The sequence below is a fragment of the Prinia subflava genome, chromosome 7, assembly GCF_021018805.1.
Source record: "Prinia subflava isolate CZ2003 ecotype Zambia chromosome 7, Cam_Psub_1.2, whole genome shotgun sequence".
Classification (NCBI taxonomy): domain Eukaryota; kingdom Metazoa; phylum Chordata; class Aves; order Passeriformes; family Cisticolidae; genus Prinia; species Prinia subflava.
The window spans coordinates 12,804,501-12,826,217 of record NC_086253.1 but is presented as its reverse complement, the minus strand read 5'-3'; the positions used below and the strand labels follow the sequence as shown (position 1 = coordinate 12,826,217).

General features: G+C 37.4%; 1 protein-coding gene across 2 annotated transcripts in view; it reads left to right on the top strand.

Annotated features, from left to right (window-relative positions):
* Positions 1 to 21,717, top strand: part of SLC2A9 (solute carrier family 2 member 9) — a 102,240-nt gene that overhangs the window by 56,437 nt on the left and 24,086 nt on the right. For both annotated transcript variants that reach the window (XM_063401618.1, XM_063401617.1), the window contains 4 exons: positions 1,531 to 1,718; positions 5,783 to 5,893; positions 13,199 to 13,300; positions 15,811 to 15,886. In XM_063401618.1, the coding sequence (XP_063257688.1) occupies positions 1,531 to 1,718; positions 5,783 to 5,893; positions 13,199 to 13,300; positions 15,811 to 15,886 (477 nt within the window). The remainder of the gene's footprint in view (positions 1 to 1,530; positions 1,719 to 5,782; positions 5,894 to 13,198; positions 13,301 to 15,810; positions 15,887 to 21,717) is intronic.

Here is a 21,717-nt window from a genome sequence, read left to right as displayed (position 1 = left end):
AAACTGGTTATCGGAATATATGAATGTGATGAATTGACTCAACACCCAGAGGTGGTTCATCCCTTAAAAAAGTCATTTTTCTTTTTAAGCAGAATCATGTGAGGTCCATTAAAGTGCATTAGAAATGTTAAATGTCTCAGTAAAACTTGGCCCACATCTCAAGTTAGTTCCCTGCACCACCAGATTGGGAGCCAAGTAGGATGTGCAGCCTTGTGCACTCACCAAAGTGTCAGAGAGGGATGTTCTGGGGAGGCCACCAGATCATTTGTGTGATCTATCCTTCAAAATAATGAAATGACACTATTTGGCCTTTTTACTTACTGGGTAAAGATAAAAATTTGTGACTTCAAAATCAAAATAGAGTCTGGATGTATAACCATGACTAGTCAGTATCTCTAGTTTTTGTGACAGTCAAAGTGCTTTTTATGATCCAAAGGTGTGTAAACATACTGAAATATGTGATCATTTGTTTATAGGCAGTCATGCAAAATTGTGGATAAGAAAAATTCATTTCTCTCTTAGGTGAACTAAATAAACTTATTCATTTAATAAAAATAACAATTTTAAGTGACCTGCTGTGTAAAGGATTTTTTTGGAGTGTTAGCGTCCTACTGGGTTGCAAGCCTTGTTTCAAAAGTGTGCGTAATGTCATTGTTTCTCTGCAGTCACTCTGAGATGATGAGCATTTTAAACATCTCTTAAAATGCCAACCCCTGGGGTTTATTCATTAGACTGAGACAAAAGTATCACCTGCATAGACAGTATCTGTCAAACAAGGCTGGTGGAGACACATCACATCCAGCAGAGGTATTTCTGTCTTGGAGGAGGTGTGAGGTGGAAAGCCTCACGGTGGAAGGATATTTCAGTGAGTTATCAGTGTGCAATACTAAATGATGTCTGGGGGAGATGAGATTGGTTGGTTGTTTGCTTACATTGGGCACGTAAATTTGTTCCCATGACTCCAGCACTGAAAAATTTAAAGTCTTGAACTGTTCTGGGTAATTATGTCTAATATTTAAAACAAGAATATGAAATAATATGAATAACAGTAACTATTCCTTTCCAATGTCTGCCCTTTCTTGGTTTACCAGACTTATATGCATTTTAATATCTTACTACTTCTCTAATCAGTCTTTCTCCAGCAATGAAGCTAGTTATACTGTTAGGCTGCAAAAGTAGCCAAGTCAAATAATGTTCAGAGGTGCTTTGGTATAAATATTTTCAAGTCACACAGGGTTTTAGCTCTTCTAAGGTCCACACTGGATCTTAGGCTATATTATATATGAAATAAGATAAGAGAGATCTTGTAGGGAGACAAATAATTTATGGTTTTGTTTCAGTTTCTGAGCCTAATAGCAGAGATGAACCAGATCTCATCCAGAGCAGAATTATATTGTTGGCAGAAGAATAATTAAGTTGTCATGTATACCTCCCGTTTGTGCCAAACATTTCCATTTTAAAGAGTCAGGACAGTTATAAATGCACACAGGGCCAAGTGTCCAGTCTAAAGTACGTGTCCTCTCTTTGCAGCATTCCAGAGATTCCTTGGGAAAGATGACGTGTCTCGGGAAATAGAAGAGGTCTTGGCAGAGTCTCGGGTCCAGAGGAACACCAAGCTGGTGTCGATCGTCCAGCTGCTGCGAACACGCGCCGTGCGCTGGCAGATCGTCACCGTGGTCGTCACCATGGGCTGCTACCAGCTCTGTGGGCTGAACGCTGTAAGTGTCCTTCCTCAGGCCACGGCAGCTCCTGGGGAGCTCCTTCCCTTTGGAACAAGGTTTGGGCTCTACCATTTACCAGCTTAGTTCTGTGGGTTCCCTTTTTTGGCTGTTTCTTACTAGTAATGACTCAGTGGGAGCAGCGTGTGGGAAGATCCACAGACGTCTGTATTGTTTGGGGGCTTTTGAAACAAAGAGAGTTTGAGGAAAGCCAAGGTGTGTTAACTTTGAAAGAATACTTGTAAAGGGAGAAGAGGTCAGCAAAGAAAGAGCATACAACTTTCATTTCTGATACTCAGATTCTCCATTTCTAGATATGCCCCATGCTTATTCAGAGTTTTTCCAGTAGACATTTCAGCTTCGATTTGTGCAGTCCAACACTTATAGAAGTCAGCAAAACTTCCTGTAAGTGATTTTAAAAGGTCACACTCCATATTTGATTTTTTTTTTTTTTTTTTTTTTCTTTTTTTTTTCTTTTTTTTTTCTTCAATATTCCTGTCTTGGAAAGTGAAGCAAAAGATGAAAAAGACATAAACCAGCAAACCCTATTGGCCATTAATATTTCTGAGGCTAGTGGATGTCAGAAGTCTCCTTTGCCATCTGTCTGAGCCTATATGAGAAGGTCACAGGACAGTTTAGGTTGGAAGATTCCTCCACCTGGTCCAAGCCCCTGCTTAGAGCAGGAATGACTTCAGAGTTATCTCAGGCTACTGAGGGCCTTGTGCAGTTGAGTTTTAAACATATTTGAGGGTGAAGAGTCCATAACCCTTCTGGGCAACCTCTGCCAGGTGTTTACACCACTTACACTGCAAAAAGTGTTTTCTTTATATCCAGTCAGAACTATCCTTGCTGCAGCCTGTGGCATCTGGCTTGGATGATTTATGCTGCACAAAACAAATATTCTCATGAAGCACCTCAAATGGAAAGGGGTTTTTGTCATAGTTCAAAGGCATTACTTGTTTATATATATAAAAAGCAATATTCTTGCTACTGCAAGGAACTCTCACTGTGCTCAACAGCAGTCTCCAGCTAGATTTTCCCACCAGGGCTACTAAGTCTTTGTGCTTTTGTATCTATGAACACTAGCTCAGACTTATCTCAGGTATCTCTATAGCTTTAAGATTCCAAATAAAAGTAATTTGTCCAAGACCATTTAAAAGATTAATGCAATTGGAACTCTGATATCTAAAAGCTTTTTACAAATCACTCGGAGGGAATTAGAAGAGTTTTTTCATCCTGTGGGGTAAACTATAATAATTTTTGTATAGGTAGTGTTTTCTTCTAATGGTAGGATTTCAGAGCTAATGGCAGGTTATTTTATTCCTCATTGTGGATACACTTTTGAGAAAAAAAAATCCCAGAATTATCTTGTCATCCAGTCTTTTTAAGATTTATCAACACATAAGGAAAAAAAATGACACAGTAATAAACAGGCTGTTCAAATAATGGAGCACATTACCTAAAAAAAAAGTCACAGCTAAATTTTGAGGGGAAATGGAATAGTTTTGTGACTTTGAGGATACTTAAGTTTATAGAAATTGTCCAGTATTCTGTGGCAGAACAAAGCCACAAAGCCACACTCTCTTGGCTTAAGTGAGGGTGTAGTTGGATAGTCAGACATGTCCAGTCCAGAATGAATGCCTGCGTTATTTAAAAGTGTTTCAAAGGCCACTTTCTGAAAATATGCCTCATAAAAACTGGAAACTTTTGTCAGGAAACTTGTGTGTTAAGTTGGCTATTTCATGCCTTCCTTTTTCATTATTACTTTGTTTCTCCTCTCATGCAATGTCACCAAACATGAAAAAAAGTATTCACATAAAAATTGTGTTCTGAAATGGATTATTTAAACTGTTGTTAGGAACAGTTAATAGTAAAACCAAGAAAATTAAAAGAGAGGTCAAGAGAAATAGCTGAACCAACTTGATTAAGAGACCAGGCTTCAAAAACTTGTCTCTTTTGCCTGGCTTTCCTGCCTGATGCTGCTCAAGTCACCCGAAGCTCTGAGATGAGAGGACAGGTCCAGGTGTGACAGATACTGGTGAACCTTGGTTTGCCTGAGTGCATCTGAACCAACCTGCTGGGTGTGAGCCAGCATCAGCCAGGTTTTGCTGGCAGGGAAGGTTCCTTCTAACTCATTTGCTTTGTCTGTAGTGCCCTGTTAGACAGTCTGGTCTTTTCCACAAGTTCCATCTGGACAGGGCATATGGGAAAGTTGGGATTCCTTCAGGCGAGAATCTCAGGTCATTCTCCAGGGAAATTGCCAGCTGGCAGATTTCTGTAATCATCCTGCTGGTACCTGAGAATGCTTGCTTCTTTTTAAGGATTTCACTTCAAATAAAAAATTGTTTTGCTTAAAACAGTACATTTGTTTATTTCCACATGGAACAGAAATCATGGTGAAGCTCTGATCATGTTAATGTTTGCAATTATAACAAAATACCAGACAGCCTGACCTAAACAAATTATTTCCTTTTAGTGTCTTTTACTCTGTTAACATTTATTTAGCCATAATAAATTTATTTATCCTCCACCACTTTATCTCAGTTCTAAAGAAATCACAAAGCTACAGTGAAGTTTTCACTTGTGAAGGATATACTTTTGCATATTAAGGAATATACTGTATGACATATTGCTCTAAGGGAGTCATTCCCAAAGTGGGATCCCTAGGCTTCTATAAGGTCGGTTCTTACAGCTGTATTTTGGGTGCAAAGAAATTATTCTGGGATGGATCTGTGGAACAATGCATGTTTTCAGTATGCAAAAGATCTGTCATGGTGTGTGCTTCACAGCTGGTGTGGAGAACACCAGGCAGTGGAGGAAGGGGTGGGCATGCAGTGTCTCTGTCTATGCAAGCCTGTGTCTCTGCTGTTGCCCATTTAGGTTTTGAGCCTTCTGCACCATTTTCCACAGCTCTTTCATTCAAAAATGTTTAGCCTAATCATTAGCTAATTTTCTTAGCTAATGAAATCACTAGCTAACAAAAACCATGTTAGAAAAATAACTTAAGTGAAATTATAAAAGTGATCATTAGCCTTGTAAGTATGCTTAGCAAATTTGCCAATGTTTTTTTCTCTCCTTAATGGTACACAGGCTGAAAAACATTCAATTTTTGACTTGAAAACTGTACACTTTGTTAATTTTTATCCTAATTTGTTTTTGTAATGCTCTGGAGAGTAATAAGTCTGTGAATCTCATCCTGGTTTTGCTCTGCCAGTTTTTTAGTCTTACTGTCAGTGGTCAGTAATACTCTTCTATGAAGCCACTTGCAAATATATGGTTTTCAAAAATAGTTGATGTGAATGGGACTCTGATGTTTGCCAGACCTGTTATTTTAAAATGTTGCCACTAAATATTCCCTGCCTGGATAGTGTCACTGCTGGATATGGTTTTACTGACTAAACACGATTGACTCCTTCTAAGTCATACAACCTGTATTTCTGTCCCTTAGTGACAGATGCTTCAAGCCTATGATTAATTTCATCCTAAAAACAGAATTTTACTTTTCCCCAAGCAACTCTAGTCTTAAAGGTATCTTTTCTTTATGTGGATAATAAAGAACGATTGGAGGGATGGCTTGACTGTAGATGTCCACACTCCAGTGAGGTTAAAGCAGAAATAACACCTTACACTAAAAATGAGCAGCTTCTTCAGTGCCTCACAACCTCTCTTTCCTGTTTTATTCTCTGTTGTAACATGCTGTTGGAGTATTCCATAAAGCTACACAAACCTGCTTGGTAAGCCACACAAAACCTATTTGTATCCTGTTTTTCAAGCTTAAAGTGAATTTCTTTGATTTACTCCTAAAGTGAATTAAGCAAGATTGAGTTGAAGCTGTTTGTAATTCTGCCTGGGTCTGCAAGTGGACCTACAGCAGTGTTGTACCTCATCCACCTGGAATTTGCCCTTTCCCTACATCTGTTGTCCTGTTTGGCCCTCGGTGATTTGGGAGTGCTCAGAGGTTTAACAAGTCTGGCCTTGAGCAGGTTAGATGGTTGAACTGAATACCAATATATTGTAGTTCAACCTATAATGATTGATAACTCATTTTATTCTCTCTGATACAGATCTGGTTCTACACAAACAACATCTTTAGTGAATCTGGGATCCGTCATGAAATAATCCCTTATGTTACACTAAGTACTGGTGCTGTTGAGACTCTGGCTGCTGTTTTTTCTGTAAGTATGCTTATAAAAATCCATTAGCATGCTTGATATTTAAATATTATTGGATTTTATTTTCTTATACAGCTTAAAATATAAAAAGAATAGTATGTTGATTAAGTGTAAGGGTTGATAATGCAATTCAAAATGTTATTTCTAATTTTAATCCTAAACCAATTTTTTTTCTTGGAACATTTTTTAATATGTTCTTTAACTTTAGACTCATAAAAGGAACAGACAAAGTTGGTATGTCCTGCAGTGCTTTGTATGTATGAAGAGGAAGAAGGCAGAAACCACAAGTGGTAACTCATAAATTATTTCACCTGGTAAAGCAACCTTATCTGGTGGCAGTTTATTCACATCTCAGAGTTTTCTCGTGTGCATGCTGGGCAGCAGCAGTGTTGTTCAGAGAAGGCTCAGGCTCAGCACAGCTGCAGGTGTTCAGTGTGGCAGAAGCAGCCACCCAGGGAGGTGGAACAGTAAAGCCATCCTGCTAGAGCAAGGGAGACCCACGTGGTGTTCAGTTCTGCTGCCTCACTCAGGACAAACAGGCATCCCTTCCCAACACATGAGCTCCAGGCCCTTTGCTCTGCTCTCAATGTAGAGGAAGATGCTAATAGAAAATCTCATCCATGCACATTATTTTCCTTCCTATTTCAAAATGGAACAGTTGACTAGGGAAAAAAATGCACTAAATGAGCCAACTAAAACTCCAAGTTTTAGTAGGTGATTGCACAATTAATTGCTAAAGGAAACACATTTAAGTTCGCACTGCAATAAATAAGAAGCAATGGGAAAAGTCTTTGGAATGGAAAGTTGCAAACAAGCGAGTAGTCCTTTCTTTGTTAGAATTTTTTCTTCTTATATTCTATACCAATCGTCTTGGAACAATACTGAACACATAGCAAGCATTTTTAAATGTCAGAAGAATGGTTTTGGAAAAAGAGTCCTTTTCAGTGGCAGAGTAACTGCTTGTGACCTACAAAATGTTAACCTAAATCCAGCTATCATGTATGTTTTCTTACAGTCTAGGACATAAGGACTCTACATGATCACAAATAGTGAATTTCCACAAATCTGGTTTTGACTAAATTTTTTTAAATTAAAGAGACTGATTTTATTATTCATTTTAATAGGTAGAAATAGAGAAATATGCAAGTGCCTACCTCTTATAGTTTCCTCTTCGTGATACTGCGCACATGCTTCTTTGTTTAAGATATATAGAAAAATAATAATGATAATTCTACCACTGATTTAAGTGAAGAATACACCTCTTTTATGTGAAAACAGATGATAATTACATGGAATGATTCCATTATATTAAAGCCATTCTATAAATAGGGTCTGTAATCTTTTCAATTCCTTCTGTGCTGTCAGTTTGTGGGGCTTATTCAGAGCACACTCTTCATACAGTGAGCTGGATGGGTGTGCTTTGGCTCCTGGCATGTGTGGTAACTTTTTGTACTCAAGAGGAGGTTTTTATAATAATTTTTCTGTTAATGCTGCCTGCTGTGCCTCTGGAAATGCTGACGTACCAGTGTCTCTGTTCCCTTCCAATTTCTCACTTCAAGATACACTGCTTTTTAGTCTTAATTTTATTTCCTTAATCTTCATGCATGTCTCATTGTTATTGTTAAAAGGAACAATAACATGGATTTAGTTTTTCAGTTTAGGGTTTTGTAGTTTATTTATTGGAGTAATTTCCCATCAAGTTTTCATGCCTAGTACTGAGGACAGTGGGATTCCTCCTACTCCCAGCCTCTCCCAGTTTTTTAAATATTTTTTTAAATATCTCTTTCACAACCTTAAATGTTAAACCAGGTGCATGGTTTTTGTACCACTCATGGAAGAAGCAGAAGAAAGCAAGAAGAAAACTTAATTTTCCTTGTATTGTTAATATGTTGTGTTTGCTAGCAGAAACCAGATTTTACTCACAATAAACTCCAAGATATCAGTAGAAATAAACAGTTATAGAAGTATAGTTTCTGCCATCTTAAATGAAATAGAAATTGGAAATGTCCTCTAGAAGTCATGTACCATCTGTGATCATTATACATAAATTAGGTGCTCATGAGATTCAGCCTCAGTAAGAATACTTGGGTATTGATGACCTCCATTGATGAGATCCTTATGAATGCCAAAGGAAAATTGTGAAATAGAAATGTATTTCACAGAGAAGCAAAGTAATATTTAGGAGATAAAATACTGAAACTGAAAAATTTTGGAAGTCTTCACTTAATGCACCTCTTGGGAGCAGCAGGACAATAATAGTAATATTGATGTGGTCCATGAGGAAAGACAATTAATATTCCATCCTTTTCACAGCTCTGTACAGCCTCAGATCCCTTGATATGCCCACTTGTAGCATGCTTTGCCTACAGCTCCATCCCTCTTCTTCTCCAGCAAAAGCCATATTAACAAGACACTGAAAGATGAAACATGCATCATAATTTTCCTTTCATTCACATAATTTGGCTGCAACTTCCACTTAAACCAGCACTTCCTAATTTACTTCATGTAATACTTGTGTTGTAGCATTGCATACCTGATGCCCTGGCTTCTCTCTAGGGAGACAATATAAACTTTCTCTATAGTTTTTGGTTAATGAGAGATAATTCCACCCGTTATGCTTAACACAGGTTTGATTTAGAGGGCTGGATAGACAATTACTTTTTAGTGGGGTGCCCATTAATTTCAGTTTCTTTCTGGAGTTTTATGTCCTCTGGAATGAAATACTGAATAGATTTACTACTCATAGACATGTTACAGCAGCAAGTTACTTAACCTGATACAATTCTTTGAAGCAGGATGGAATATACCTAAATAATTCCCTGTGTTTATTAGAAGTCTGTTCCATAACTTCTAAAGTAAGGGCACACGGCAAACTTAGTTACTCTTCAGTAAGATTGATTACTGTTGCTATTTTCTAATTTTTAGTATTTCAGGTTAATTTTATTTGTTGTCTTCCTCTTAGTGGGCAAAGCAAGCATTTTTCCAGTGCCTTTCTTTAGCACAGCAGCAGGGGGAATGGAAAGGGAGACAGAAGTAAATGTCTGAAAAGATTCCTTCCCTCCTCCATGAAGCCAGCATAGAATAAAAGGGAATGTTATTCAAATTAAGCATCCCACATCCAATTTTTGCCATCTGTGGCACCACACTTGGTTTGCTTATAATGTTCACAGAAAGGCTCTAGATGTGGCTATATTGAGAAGACTGTGCCCCAAGTATTTCCCATAGGAGGATGCATGAAGGTGTTACTAAAAGCCTGTGACAGAGACAAGCTGTGTGAAGACTGGGATGAGTTAAAATACATTGCAGTGCTAGACCAAAAAAGAATGTAGAAAAACCTTTGCAGTTACCACACAGAAGTCAGGGAAGCCAGCCTTCTTCAGCAAGCTGATTTTAATCTGCTTTAGGATGTCATGAGAAAGGGCTCTTAGACTAGTTCTTTGTTTCTTTTACTGTTAATAGTTCCGAATATAGAAGGAAATATTCCCTGATCAGGGCATGACACATCTTAAATAAAGGGCATTCCAGACACTTCCATAGGTGTTCTCATCTCCAACATATTCCCTCCATGGTTTCCACAGGATGATGCAAGATATCGCCACTGAAACTCTGGGTCCACTGTGCTCAGAAGAGAAAGAAATACATTCCAGTAGCAGCTGGTCTTAGCAAGTTAAAAAAAAATGGGGTGAAAATGCTAAAATCTTAAGGGTTCCTAGGAAGTTATGTTAAAATCTGATTTTTAGTAAGACTTTTAATGCAGTCCCATGTGACATTGTTCACAGTAAGTCAGAATGGGCCTTCACATACCCACAAATCCCGGTAGGATGCAAGTTGAGAGGGCAAGAATGGGGCAAACGTGGCATTTCCCCCTCTTTCTCCCTCACCCTGACGAGCTGTTGGTCAAGGATTACCAGGATTTGAAGGTAATATCTTGTTCAGTAGTAGGCCAGATGGAGACAGCAGTAGAAAAGAGACTGGGCAAGCACTGTCTCAGGTCACTGTGTTTGTCAAAGGCCAGAGGCATTTGGGCATATTCATCTCTGCAGGGTGGACTGCAGAGAGACTGTGCTCATGCACACTGCCTTAGCTCACAAGTGATCAACAGGATTGCTTTTAGGTAAAGACATTATTCCTTTTTAATTGTTGTAATACACATGGACTTTTGAACAGATGAGGACTGCATGTGTCGAAGTAACCATGTAGTGGCTTCCAGAAAAAAAAGCCTCATCATGATTTTCTGCCTTACAACACCACTTCTAAGACCCAAGGTGTACATGGTTAAAGGCTGCATTTATGTGGTACAAATTCTTTTGTAGTTTATGTTCAGAAATTGGAAGTTTTAAAGATGTATCTTCTGCTGCTGAGGATTAAAAGCATCGGGTTTGAGTAATTATTTTATCAATCTATTCAGCATGATCTGCATTGGGACATTCAAATATCATCCTTAGAAAATAAACCATCAGCCAAAAAAAGCTGTCACAGATCAAGGCTGAGATCTAGTCTGGCTTTTATAGCATAAACATGATAGCTTAATGCTTTTTACTACTAAATCATCACTAGGAGGATCTTTGCTTCAAAAATTTCTACAGTTTAATGAAGGGACAGAATAGGAATAAGGAAATTAGTGGTTTTGTGCTGCCCTAGGGGCTGTTGCCAAGCACTGAGACAAAAGTGGCTGGCTAAGATAAGTCCTTGCATGGGCTGAGTCTTGGCTATGCTGGTCTTGTCAGGTATGGATTATTGAGAGCATCTTCAGTGAATACAAAATTTCACTGCCAAGTGAAGCTGACTAAAGATACATTACTGCAAAATACTTCAGACTTAGCTTAGAAATGTAGTAATCAATCCCATGCTTTGCTGAGAGTAATCTAGACAGGTGCCTGCAGAAGTTGTATAAGATCTTATCCTGTCATGGCTTTAATACAGATACAGGCAAATTGATGTGAGAGCCTTGCAGACAGATTTATTAGAGGCTTGTGCTTATGTGGTCAAAATTGATGCTAAGCCTCTAAATTCCAGGTTAGGTACTTAAATACCATAGCCCCTTTTTGTTTAAAAATTAATAATTCATACCGTAGACTAATGGATATACATCAAAATATTAATAAAAACCTCCAGTTTATAATTCTCATTCTGCTGTTCCTCTCCTTTTCCTGGGTACAAGATACTACACATTGTGTCATAAACTGATATAAATGAGGTTATCCATCTTAATCCTGATATTTAAAATGGAAATAACACAGTATTAGCTTGCCATGTTAAGTCTGAATCTAGTCACAGAGTCTTACTCAAACCTTTGTCCAAAATACATGAGAAAGGAAGCATGGCTATTCTTGACATTAACTTAGAGAGCAAACTTCTTCACAGAGCTGAGACATCAAGAAAACCTGAGAGGGTTTGCTTAGTTATAATTTAGGGCCAGGGTATAAGTAGGGAATAGTATGCAGCAATCTCCTGTTTGGACTGCAGGACTTGCTTGCACATTTATTTTATTCAAGGAAGCTTGTCTGATCTATTTTAATGCACACTGCTTTCATTATGTCAGCCCTGGTATTTGCAGCTGACTCAAGTGAAAAGGTTGACATTTGCTTCTTTAACTTTATTCACAAGTGTTTCCTGACAGACAGAAGTAAGTTGTGTGAACTGTTAATGTAGTTTGTATATCAGTTGCCTTTTTATCACGAAACATTTGTGTTGAGAGAATCTTGGTTGCAATATTTTTTACACATTTTCAGTAACTTCAGCTGTGTTAATCATCATGACTGGGTATAGGTTTCTACAAATGCATGTTGATGATCACACAGAAACAAGTATCAGCCTACACAGCCTGGCACATAACTCAGGTGTTATCACAGGAAGCAGTTGTCATGTTCTGTTGTCTGTATTTGAGCATACACTGGATTTCTTGTTATTTCATTTATTCCACTGTACAGTATATTTTGACTTGACTATAGATCTTCAATAGGTAACAGTTACCAGTGCATAGCTGTGGAGCATTCAGAACCATAAATACTTGGAAACTGGTGAATCATCTTCCACTTCTTATGAGTCATAAGCATCTTAGTGGGTTTTGCGAGTGAACAAGTTTTGGATTTGTATAATCATAACTAAAAAATTTAGTTGTTTTCTGTTTATAACCTCAAAAGCAGCATTGCTTTCACCAGGGAGACTTCTGTTATGGAACACCAAGTCCAAACTGTCTTCCCTTACTGGAATTTGTTTTACTTTGAGTTTTATAAGTGAAAACTATATATCTTATTTGTCCCATGTTTTGTATGAGAGTCATCTATGAATTTTTTCCATCTAAGAGAAACGTAGTCCCTGACCCTGTTTTAATAGTTGTCCATCTTAATTTTTCCTCAAAGGATGTGCAGAAGATGGCATTCAGTCTCCAGTAAATGATATGAAAAATAGTTGCGTGATTCTGACTTTAACTTATTTGAAGTGGTGCATTTTAATATTAATAATTTTTTTTTTCTCATAAGAAAGCCAAGTGTAATTAGTAATTTTAGTAGTTACCAACATGAAAAGTACATCAGCTGTTATAACAAAATGTGTATTAGCCTATTTTAATGAGTCAGACTAGCAGAGCTTCAAGTCACAGCTTTTTAAGAAATTCTTCATTGTGTTTTTCTCTAGTAGATAAGTATTTAGATTTTGTGATTTACATTCAGATGTTAAATATAAATTCAAAATGGGTGTAACTGCACAAGTATCACTATTAAAATGACTTGTCTGAGCAAAGTTTTCTGCTGCGTGGATTTCTTTTGTTTGGATATTCTAATTACATTAATTATCCAAAATAATGACCAAAAGCTTATTCTATACTCAAGAAAAAAAGAAATTTAAAATAAATTTTGGTTTAATTAAGATGTAATTTGTGCTAAAAATATTTAAATCTCAAATTTTAAATGTTTTAAACTTGAATTCAGAGAGATGTTGAAATTAGGAAACAGTCAAAATGCAAAAGCAAGAGACTATAATTAATACTTCAATGTACTGACATTTAAAAATTATGTATAGTAAGAACATTGTCATAGAAATTTGATGCATATTTGTAAGCCATTCAAACAATGAACAATTTTTTCAGTGGTCTTAGATAAGGGTACCATGCTGACTTGTTTTTTCGAACATGTTAAATTTTGTAAACATATTTATGAGCACAATTATGAATGTCACAGCTTATGAATAGTGTAAAATCAACCCTCATGTGTTTAATTTGGATCTTCATGTTTACTGTGAGAACATATTTCATGGTCCAAGTTCTTCAGTGCTTTCTCAACAAAGTCAAATGTCCCTTTTGTTTTCCAGGGCTTAGTTATTGAGCGGCTTGGACGCAGGCCCCTCCTCATGGGAGGTTTTGGGCTGTTGACCATCTTCTTTGCAGTTCTCACTGTCTCCCTGACTTTACAGGTAACACTAGGGTCACTATATATTTTCACCCTCTCTTTTACCTATTTTAAACATGTTTGATGCTGTTTTTTCTCTACATTCCTACATAAGTCAATTCTTTCGATCAGTTTGGCATAAAGAGTGAAAGGTCTCACATACTAATTTCTGAATAAGTTTGATTCAAAGCTTTTGCATTAAAAGCTATAGGGACTTTCTCACATTCTCACAATCAGATTCCTTAATTCAAAACTTTATGTATATCAGGAACTATTATGAAGACATTTTTATCCATAACTGAGTAAACAGTTTGCCCATATTCTGTGGGCGTATCTTTGTTTGTAATTCACTCACTCTGAGATTTCTTTTGTGCTTTATATGTCACTCCTGTTTTAGGTTTGGAATTTTTCTTAGTGAAAAATTTCCACATTTGGTGTTTCTTTCAAGTTGGTTTTCTGGTATTTGTATAGGCAATATAAAGACTTATCCTTTGGAGAACACTTGGCCTTAGAATAAAGATGGGAATAGACCTTTAAGCAAGGCCTGTTGTCATAGGACCAGGAATAATAATTTTAAACGAAGCCAGGGTCAATTAAGATTAGATATAAAGAAGAAGTGTTTTGCAATGAGGGTGGTGAAGTGTTGGAACAGGTTGTCCAGAGAAATGGTTGATGCCCCATCTCTGGAAACATTCAGGACTAGGTTGGGCAAGGCCCCGAACAAACTGGTTTAGTTGAAGATGTCTCTGCTCATTGCAGGGGGATTGGAGCTAGATGAGCTTTAAAGGTGTCCTTCAGTCAATATGTTTCTGTGTTTATAAGATTATATGGTTCTAAGTTATCAGATATTACTAGTACTCAATTCCCCAGGTGTTTCAAATTATCAGAGGAGGATTTATTAAACCAGTTTAAACTCTGGCCCTGAGTAATCTTCCTTGTTTGACTTCCATCTGTGTAATAATGTAGTTTGTTTATGTTCCTAAGGACTTTAGAGAGGTAAAACTGACATTTGCAATGGCATGGGTTTGGCTGTTCTTGTTTCATCAAGGTGTTTTCCTCCTGGTTTGGATTCCTGTGTGGTACCATTAATCTGACTTCCAAATATCATTTCTTGTTTGAAAGGAGTCAGTAAGTCAGGCTGACTGGCAGGTCTGTGCCACACCATGGCAGTTTTATTTGATTTACCCCTATACACATGACAATAAAGCTTTATTTCACTTACCTGCCAGGACAGCTGTAAGACAGCTCTCTTCCTCAAGAGAGATGTTATTCCATATTTTGTATGCCGAGTGAAAAATTCCCTTCCAGATCTTTTAAAGCCAAGTTGGGTGCATGAGGACCTTCAGCTGTTTTAAATCCCTGAAGTCTGAATGCCTTTCAGTTTTACTTCCTTTGAAAAGGGTCTCAATGTTTAAATTATTAGAGATTTGCTTTGAACAAAGGGCCACAGTGCAAATAGGCTTAATCTCAGAGAAATTTATATCTACTCCATATTTGCACCTTCTCTTTCTCAGAAATCTTGGATTTGCTTCCAGACAAGAGCCCTAGAATGTGTAATTTAGAAAGATCTACAACCCTTTTGGTTAATGTTAATGTCCAGGAGACCATGTTCCACAGGAGTCCAGTTTCCGCATAACTGGACTAGAAAAAAATAACCCAGACTAGAAGAGAAAAAGCATCAGAAAATGGGGGCCTTTCCTTAACACTGTAAACAATAATTACTTTCTTTAGCAAGAATATTTTTACAGTGCCACTAAAGGTGATGAAAGCACACTTACATGTATCTTAACAAACTTTTCAAAAATAGCAAAATTCTAATAAAAACTTCATTCACACTTTGCTGCAGTAAAACTCTGTTGGACAGAGAAAGAAATGGGCATCCATGGTTTTTTCTCAACTATTAGAATTAGAATGAAGTGTTCACATACATGATTAAGAAATAATTGCAGTTGCTGCAAACTCCACAGTAATTGCTGTTCATATTTCAAATTCCTGACATTTAGATGTCCCAGTAGAGAAAACACTGCTTAGAAGTAGAGGCAAGCTAGCATATATGGCCTTCCTTGTCCATGAAATCAGATTATGGCTGAAAACCCCTGGACTGTGGCTTTGCCAAAGTTCAGATAGCTGGTTCTCTATCAAATGTCAGCCTGTCCTGTATAGTCTTCAGCCAAACTGGTGAACCTTGAAGCTCTATGGGCCATCCTAGATGCTCTTTTTAAACATGACTGGAACACCTGAGGCAGACAGAGGTGTGCTCAGTGTTCCAGGTTGGCTTCAACTTCAGCACAGGAAGTTGTGATTTTTTAGAGTTCTGACTCTGTGGCTCATAGCTTTTCTAGTGTTCCTCTACAGGGATTTCACAGACACCAAGGCCTTTAAACTCAAACAAGGTCCTACAGAAATGTGTGACTTTCTAAAATAACCCCAGATTAAATTCTGAAATAGATCAAGGCATTATCTATTATCTGCGAGTTTTTAAATTATTTGTGATATGTACAATATGTTTAAAATTAATGTCTTTTATCCACCCAGAACACTGTGCATTGGCTTCCTTACCTCAGTATATTTTGTATCCTTGCAATCATCGCATCTTTCTGCATTGGACCAGGTATGTCTATATTATTTCTTCATGTTTCTTTTTACATCTAAGGACAGGTATTTTTGCACTGGCATTATTATGTTAGCAAATCACTTGTACAGAACATTGCTTTGTCAGTAAATCAAAAGGAAAGACTTTTGTTCCCTTGAGCTTTTGGAGGGTTTTTTATGCACTATTTATTGCCTCTTTTTCTTTGTAAGGAGTTTGACATTAAACATTAATCAGTTGTTTATACATCTTCACAACTGAAGTGGTCTAATTGATTGATTGGTTTATTTGGGGAAGAGAGGCTGATGTTTGATGTGACTCTAATGAAATACTGCTGTAATTCTGTGGATCCTCTTTTGAAAAGCTGAGAAAAAATATGCTGCTTTAGAGAAAAATGGGGAGAATACCAAGACATTTCTTTTACCCTTGTTTATGGGAAAAGGGTTTGTCACTAATTTCTGCACAAAATACTGTGAAAATACTGAAAAAACATAGCAATCCCTTTGTCCTTCTGCAAGGACAAATCTCAGGTTCAGCTAAGTCCACTGTACTGCTGACATATGTTTCTTAGACTGAGGTGGGGGCTGCAGAAAATTTAAAATTTTCCTGAATTTTAAATACCTTAGGAATGTCAAATATTGACTTGAAACTTCTTTAAAACTTCCCTTCTGGTGTTTTGTGTGGCTCAGAGGGTTTAAGTGCAGCTACTTGCAACATCTACCATTGGGGGTTTTAAAATATTTGTTGAAACAAACTGAATTTTTTTCCCTATTACAGATATGTTCCCTCAAATTTTAGAACTTGTAAATCAATATGTTCTTACATGGTTTATTTCCAGCATATGAAGATTAACCCTCTGTTTTTCTTCTTCACCTCACCATTCTTCAAAATGAATTCTAGTGTTCTTCATTTAGATAGTTTCTCTTTACTGAGGTTATTTAGGCTTTGTGTTGTACTTCACAAACTCATTGAAGTATAGTGTCTGCAGCTACATCACAAACAGCTGTTGTTAGAAATTACTTGCTTACTTTCTACAGAAATACATTAAAATTAAAGCTTCTGTTGTGTTTTTCACTGTGCTCAGTGCTGTTAAAGCCAAAGAACATTAATAGTGTACCAGCAGCTACCTAGGTGGCCTCTCTGCCTTTCCTCTGTGTGTTCAATCATAGCTGACAAAAGTGGGAATATCTGGGCAGCACTTAACATTGAATTGTTTTAATGAAAATCCCAGTAACTGACTCTTCAGCTGTTGAGAAGAAGCTATAAAGAATCATATTCTGATACCTCTGCAAATCAATAGCAATATTTTAGGTGACTTTGATGGGGGCCATTTTATCTTAAATGAAACTTCTCTGTTCTCTTTAGAGGAGCTTAGCAGATCTGAACTACTTTACTCCTTTTTAGGTGGACAAATTCCATTATTAGCAGAGTTTTAAGATGATTGAATAAGAAGAGAGCATGTATATATTTTTCTGAACAAAGAAATTATTACAAGAAGTCCACATTGCATCCATTGCTTTTTGTATCACAAGGAACAACTCAATAATTGAGTGCAATTACTGTGTCAAGGTTTTGTCCCCCTTTGCTTGTACAGGAAAGACATCAATAGCCTGTGGCAAGTCCATTGGGGAGTCACCATGTCAGTCAGGAGACCTGTGAGAAGGGACTGGTGAGCTGGACGTGTCCAGCCTGAGAGAGGAGACAGCTTTGGACACCTGGAGCAGTGCCACAGGCTATGAGAGGGGTGTTGCCATGGTAGAGCCAGTCCCCTGTTGCTGCATGGTGAGGTGCTGGAGAGACCAAATGCAGGTGTTTAAACATGAAGGATCCAGAGAGGCTGTAAGGAAAAGCTTTTTGCCTCTAGGTAGTTGAGCAGGCTACCAAAGATGTGGAGTCCTTAATTCCAACACAAAGATCAAAACTGAATAATTTGAACTTCTGTTATTCTCCATTGCAGTGGTTGAAGAGTCCAGAGCAAAATATGAACAGGGCAAGTCAGTGAGACATTTTTAGAGAACCAGTGCACATTTTTTTCCAGCTTAGGGTCTTTTTGAGTCATAGCTTCTAACACTTTCATAGTCTCCCACGGATTTGTTAAATCTCTGTCTGAAACAGCAGAATTTTAGTATTTTTTGGCAAAGAAAAGTACATGTCTACCAACTTTCATGCACACATCCTTTGTTAACCTTAGTGTGATATCCTCTAGGTCTTGCAGAAATAGAGCAACTGATCCTCTTCCTCCTTTTCAACTTCCTTGTGATTTTGTAAGCTTTTACCTTATCAACACAGACTTTTCTCGAATGAACAGATATTTCTTATTGCCACCTTCTCAGTGATATTTTATGACGCTTCTTTAGCAGGAAAATTTCACACTTTGGTGTTCTTTTGTAGCACTCTGATGGTTTAATGAGACAAGGCTGAAGTTCAAGAATTACCTTCCCACCTTTCTGGTGATACAAGGGGTTTCCTCGAAGAAAACTAACATATAATCTTTATTATAAAGCTGCATATTTTTTACACTTATAGTCTTTTGTAGAAGATTTGCCATTCATTTGTACTGGTTAAACAGGGGCTATTGTCAACTAATCCTCAGTATCTTAGTTCCTCCTGTAGTTATTCTACAAAAACAGTTTGTAATGATTCCTTAGTACAAATCCTAAGCTAGGATGAATTTAGTTTGTGTTCATTGAGCTATTGGTACTTGCAAAAATTGTCCCATCTAAACATAACAAATAACATGAGGAACTGAGTTTATAAAAATACTGCTTTAACTTTCTAGAGCATAAAATTGCCTTCAAAAGTACAATATTTTCTCTCTTGTTAGAACATTTCATACCTTCTCAATAGCTTAGATGTTGTGTAAACCATTTTCTGAGAGCATATGCATGAGTCCCATCTGCTTCTTTACAGTGAGGATCAGCTGTTACTATAAACTGGAGGGTGTTTATTTGTTTCATTTTTCTGAACTCGGCTTTTCAGCTTGCAGATATTTTTGAGGACTGAAACAGTAATGTTAGCAACAGGTATGTTTGGCATGTGTGTGGTTTGGTACTTCATGATTTTTGTCAAAAGACAAACACCAGAAAGCTTTCACTTCCTAAAAATTAAAGAGGCCCTCATGCTCGATGCAGTCAGTCTGTGATCTGAAAGAAAATAATTTATTGTTCTATAAACCAAAGAGCTACGCTGGTCCAGACAGTGGTTTCAGAGTGCCTTTTTGGTTAATTTTATGCAATTTAAGATATTTTCTGGTCCTGAAATAAATATAGAATACATTTTAAATGAAGAAATGTCATCCAGCAAAGAGGAATCAGGAAAAACTGAGGGGATTGGTTCTGACTCCTAAGGAGACAAAAAGCAAAAAGCTGAAAATCAGCTGAGAAAACAAATCAAAAAATAAAAGTATAAGAATATTTTCAGGATCTGCAGAGAGCATTTGTGCTCTTCAGGTTATGCATCATGAGCAAATGCATTGATTTGTGATGCCTTTACAGAATGGGTGAATAATGTGCAGCTTCTTGGAAATTTGGATAGTGATAGACAGGTTTAGGTACATGTGAAATGTCTTCCTTCTTTAACTTTGCCTTAATTATTTTTTAAGAAAAAAGGAAAACTAAGATTTATTCCCACTTTCTCAGTTAAATGTGTGGCTGCCTCTTCATGGACTGAGCACTCACGTTCAGCTGTGCCTGCAGAATCAATCTCTTTAAGGAAAGATGGTCTAAAATCTGACTTAAACAGAAAAAAAATAGAAGGTTCTGCTTATTTTTGGCTATTTTCTTGAATTCCCCCTTCACCCATTGTACTTTTACAACACTTGCTGTGTCAGCAAGTGATTTTTGTTTTTTCTGGGAGAATTGAAAAATGTGCATCATAGTTTTAGAAAACCTGCTGCATATTGTCCCCTTTTACCCACCAGCCAAATATTTTAAATAACAACTGAACACTCAAAAACTGACACAGAATGCGTTCCATTCAGTTTCCTGATTTTTCTGCTGGGATGTTGACTCCACTTGCCAATGAGTCTGTCATGAATTTTTGGATGAGGGGCTTGCAGGTTTTGGTTCTGAAGTTTTTCCAACTCACATAACACAATTATATGTTGTCTTGGTTTGGAAAGACAGGGAAAAACTGGAGTTTCCCTTAAAATGAAGAATGTAAACCCCTGTCCATCCAAATTATTATAATTTTGAAATTAAAGGCCTTCAGGCAAAGATTTAGGTATAGGAATAACAGTTCTTTACTAGGAATATTAAAAATACAAATGTAGTAGTACAAAAAAAATGAACAAACAAACAAACAAAAATCCCAGAAACCCTGACAGTCAGCAATAGGACCTGACACCCTGTTGGTCATAGTGTTGGAAGCAGTCCAAATAAATCCTTCTGGAGAAACAGATGTGGTTCTGTTGGAGTAGAGATGATCCTGTAGAAGAGTCCAGTGGTGGTGAGATGGGTCTGGTCTTTCCTCTGGGAATCCAGTGGAAAACAGGCTGCTTGGTGTTTCTGATTCTCAGTTTTTATCTGGGTAGGAATGGTTGGCTCTCCCTCACTGGGTGGATCATCTCACACTGGGATAGTGTACTGTGTCCTGCCATTGGTGAGCCTTAATGGCCCATTAACAGAAGATATCCCCTGGAGGGTGGGCAGTGGAGCAGGAGATAAAAAACACTGCCCCACCTGGTTTTAACAGCTGGCCTATTATCAGAAGGCATCTGCCCCCTCCCCCCTGGAGTTATGAGGAATGGGTTACACAAGAGATAAAGAAAACACTTCCCCAACCGGTTTCAGCAGATGGAAAAATAGAAAAAACTTTTTTCTTTGGTTGCATAACCCATGACACAGGTTCATCCCCTGAACCAGAGAATGCCTTTTCTGACACCTGCCAAGGTGTGTTAGATAGTGCAACATGGGGAGAAAAAAACTGATCAACTGATTAGTTGGGGATTACAGAAACATTGGCATGAACGTCCTAGTGAACTTTCCTAGTGATAATAAGGATAACATTCCTAATAGGATAATTTTCACTTCCTAGTGAAAATAAGTGTAACAAAAAGGCAGTTAAGACCTTGAGAACTTGGAAACATGGCACAAAGCATTTCTATACATTATCTTTCTATGAAGTGATTTATTGATATTTCTTCCTTAGAAGCATATTCTGTTTAAGTGTAACACCTTCTATCCAGTTTTGATAAGTAGAGAAGGCACTGCTGCAGGAAACCATGGTGGCTGAGGTGAGGAATGATGCCTGTTTTTAACTAAATGGAAGGATGGGAGGAGGTGGGAGGAGGTGGACTGTTTTGATAAAATACCTAGCTTTGAAACAATCTTCTTTTACCACCTTCTTTCAGAAACTGAATAAGTATTCTTGCTTTCAAATATCTGCAAATTTGCTGGCTCTGTAAATATGGTGCACTAAAGAAATGCACTTATTTTACCACTGGAAATAAGGGAAAATAACCCCAGACCCTAATTTTGTCAGTAAGATCTGTAAAAAGTGTTTGTGTAGCACAAGTGTGTTGCCCATCCTTTGACCACTGCATCTGGAAGGGAGATTAACCACATATGTGCACCACAAGGCATGTGGTAATGTACCTACTTCCAAAGAGTTCCTGGAGTCCTTCAGAAAGAAAAGAAAAATTAGCTTTTATACAACTAACAGTAATACTCATGGAAGGTCCAAAAATCTGAGGAGTTGATTTTATATCCATTGCCTGATCATGATAACTCAAGCCATCTTTGTGCTGAACATTTGTGTTGTTTTGGTGGCTCTTCAAGTCTGAGATTAGTGAATTTGTTGAAATCATTTGCATTTTGCCCATTCCTAAAAATGGGGCATATATGCCTGCATGA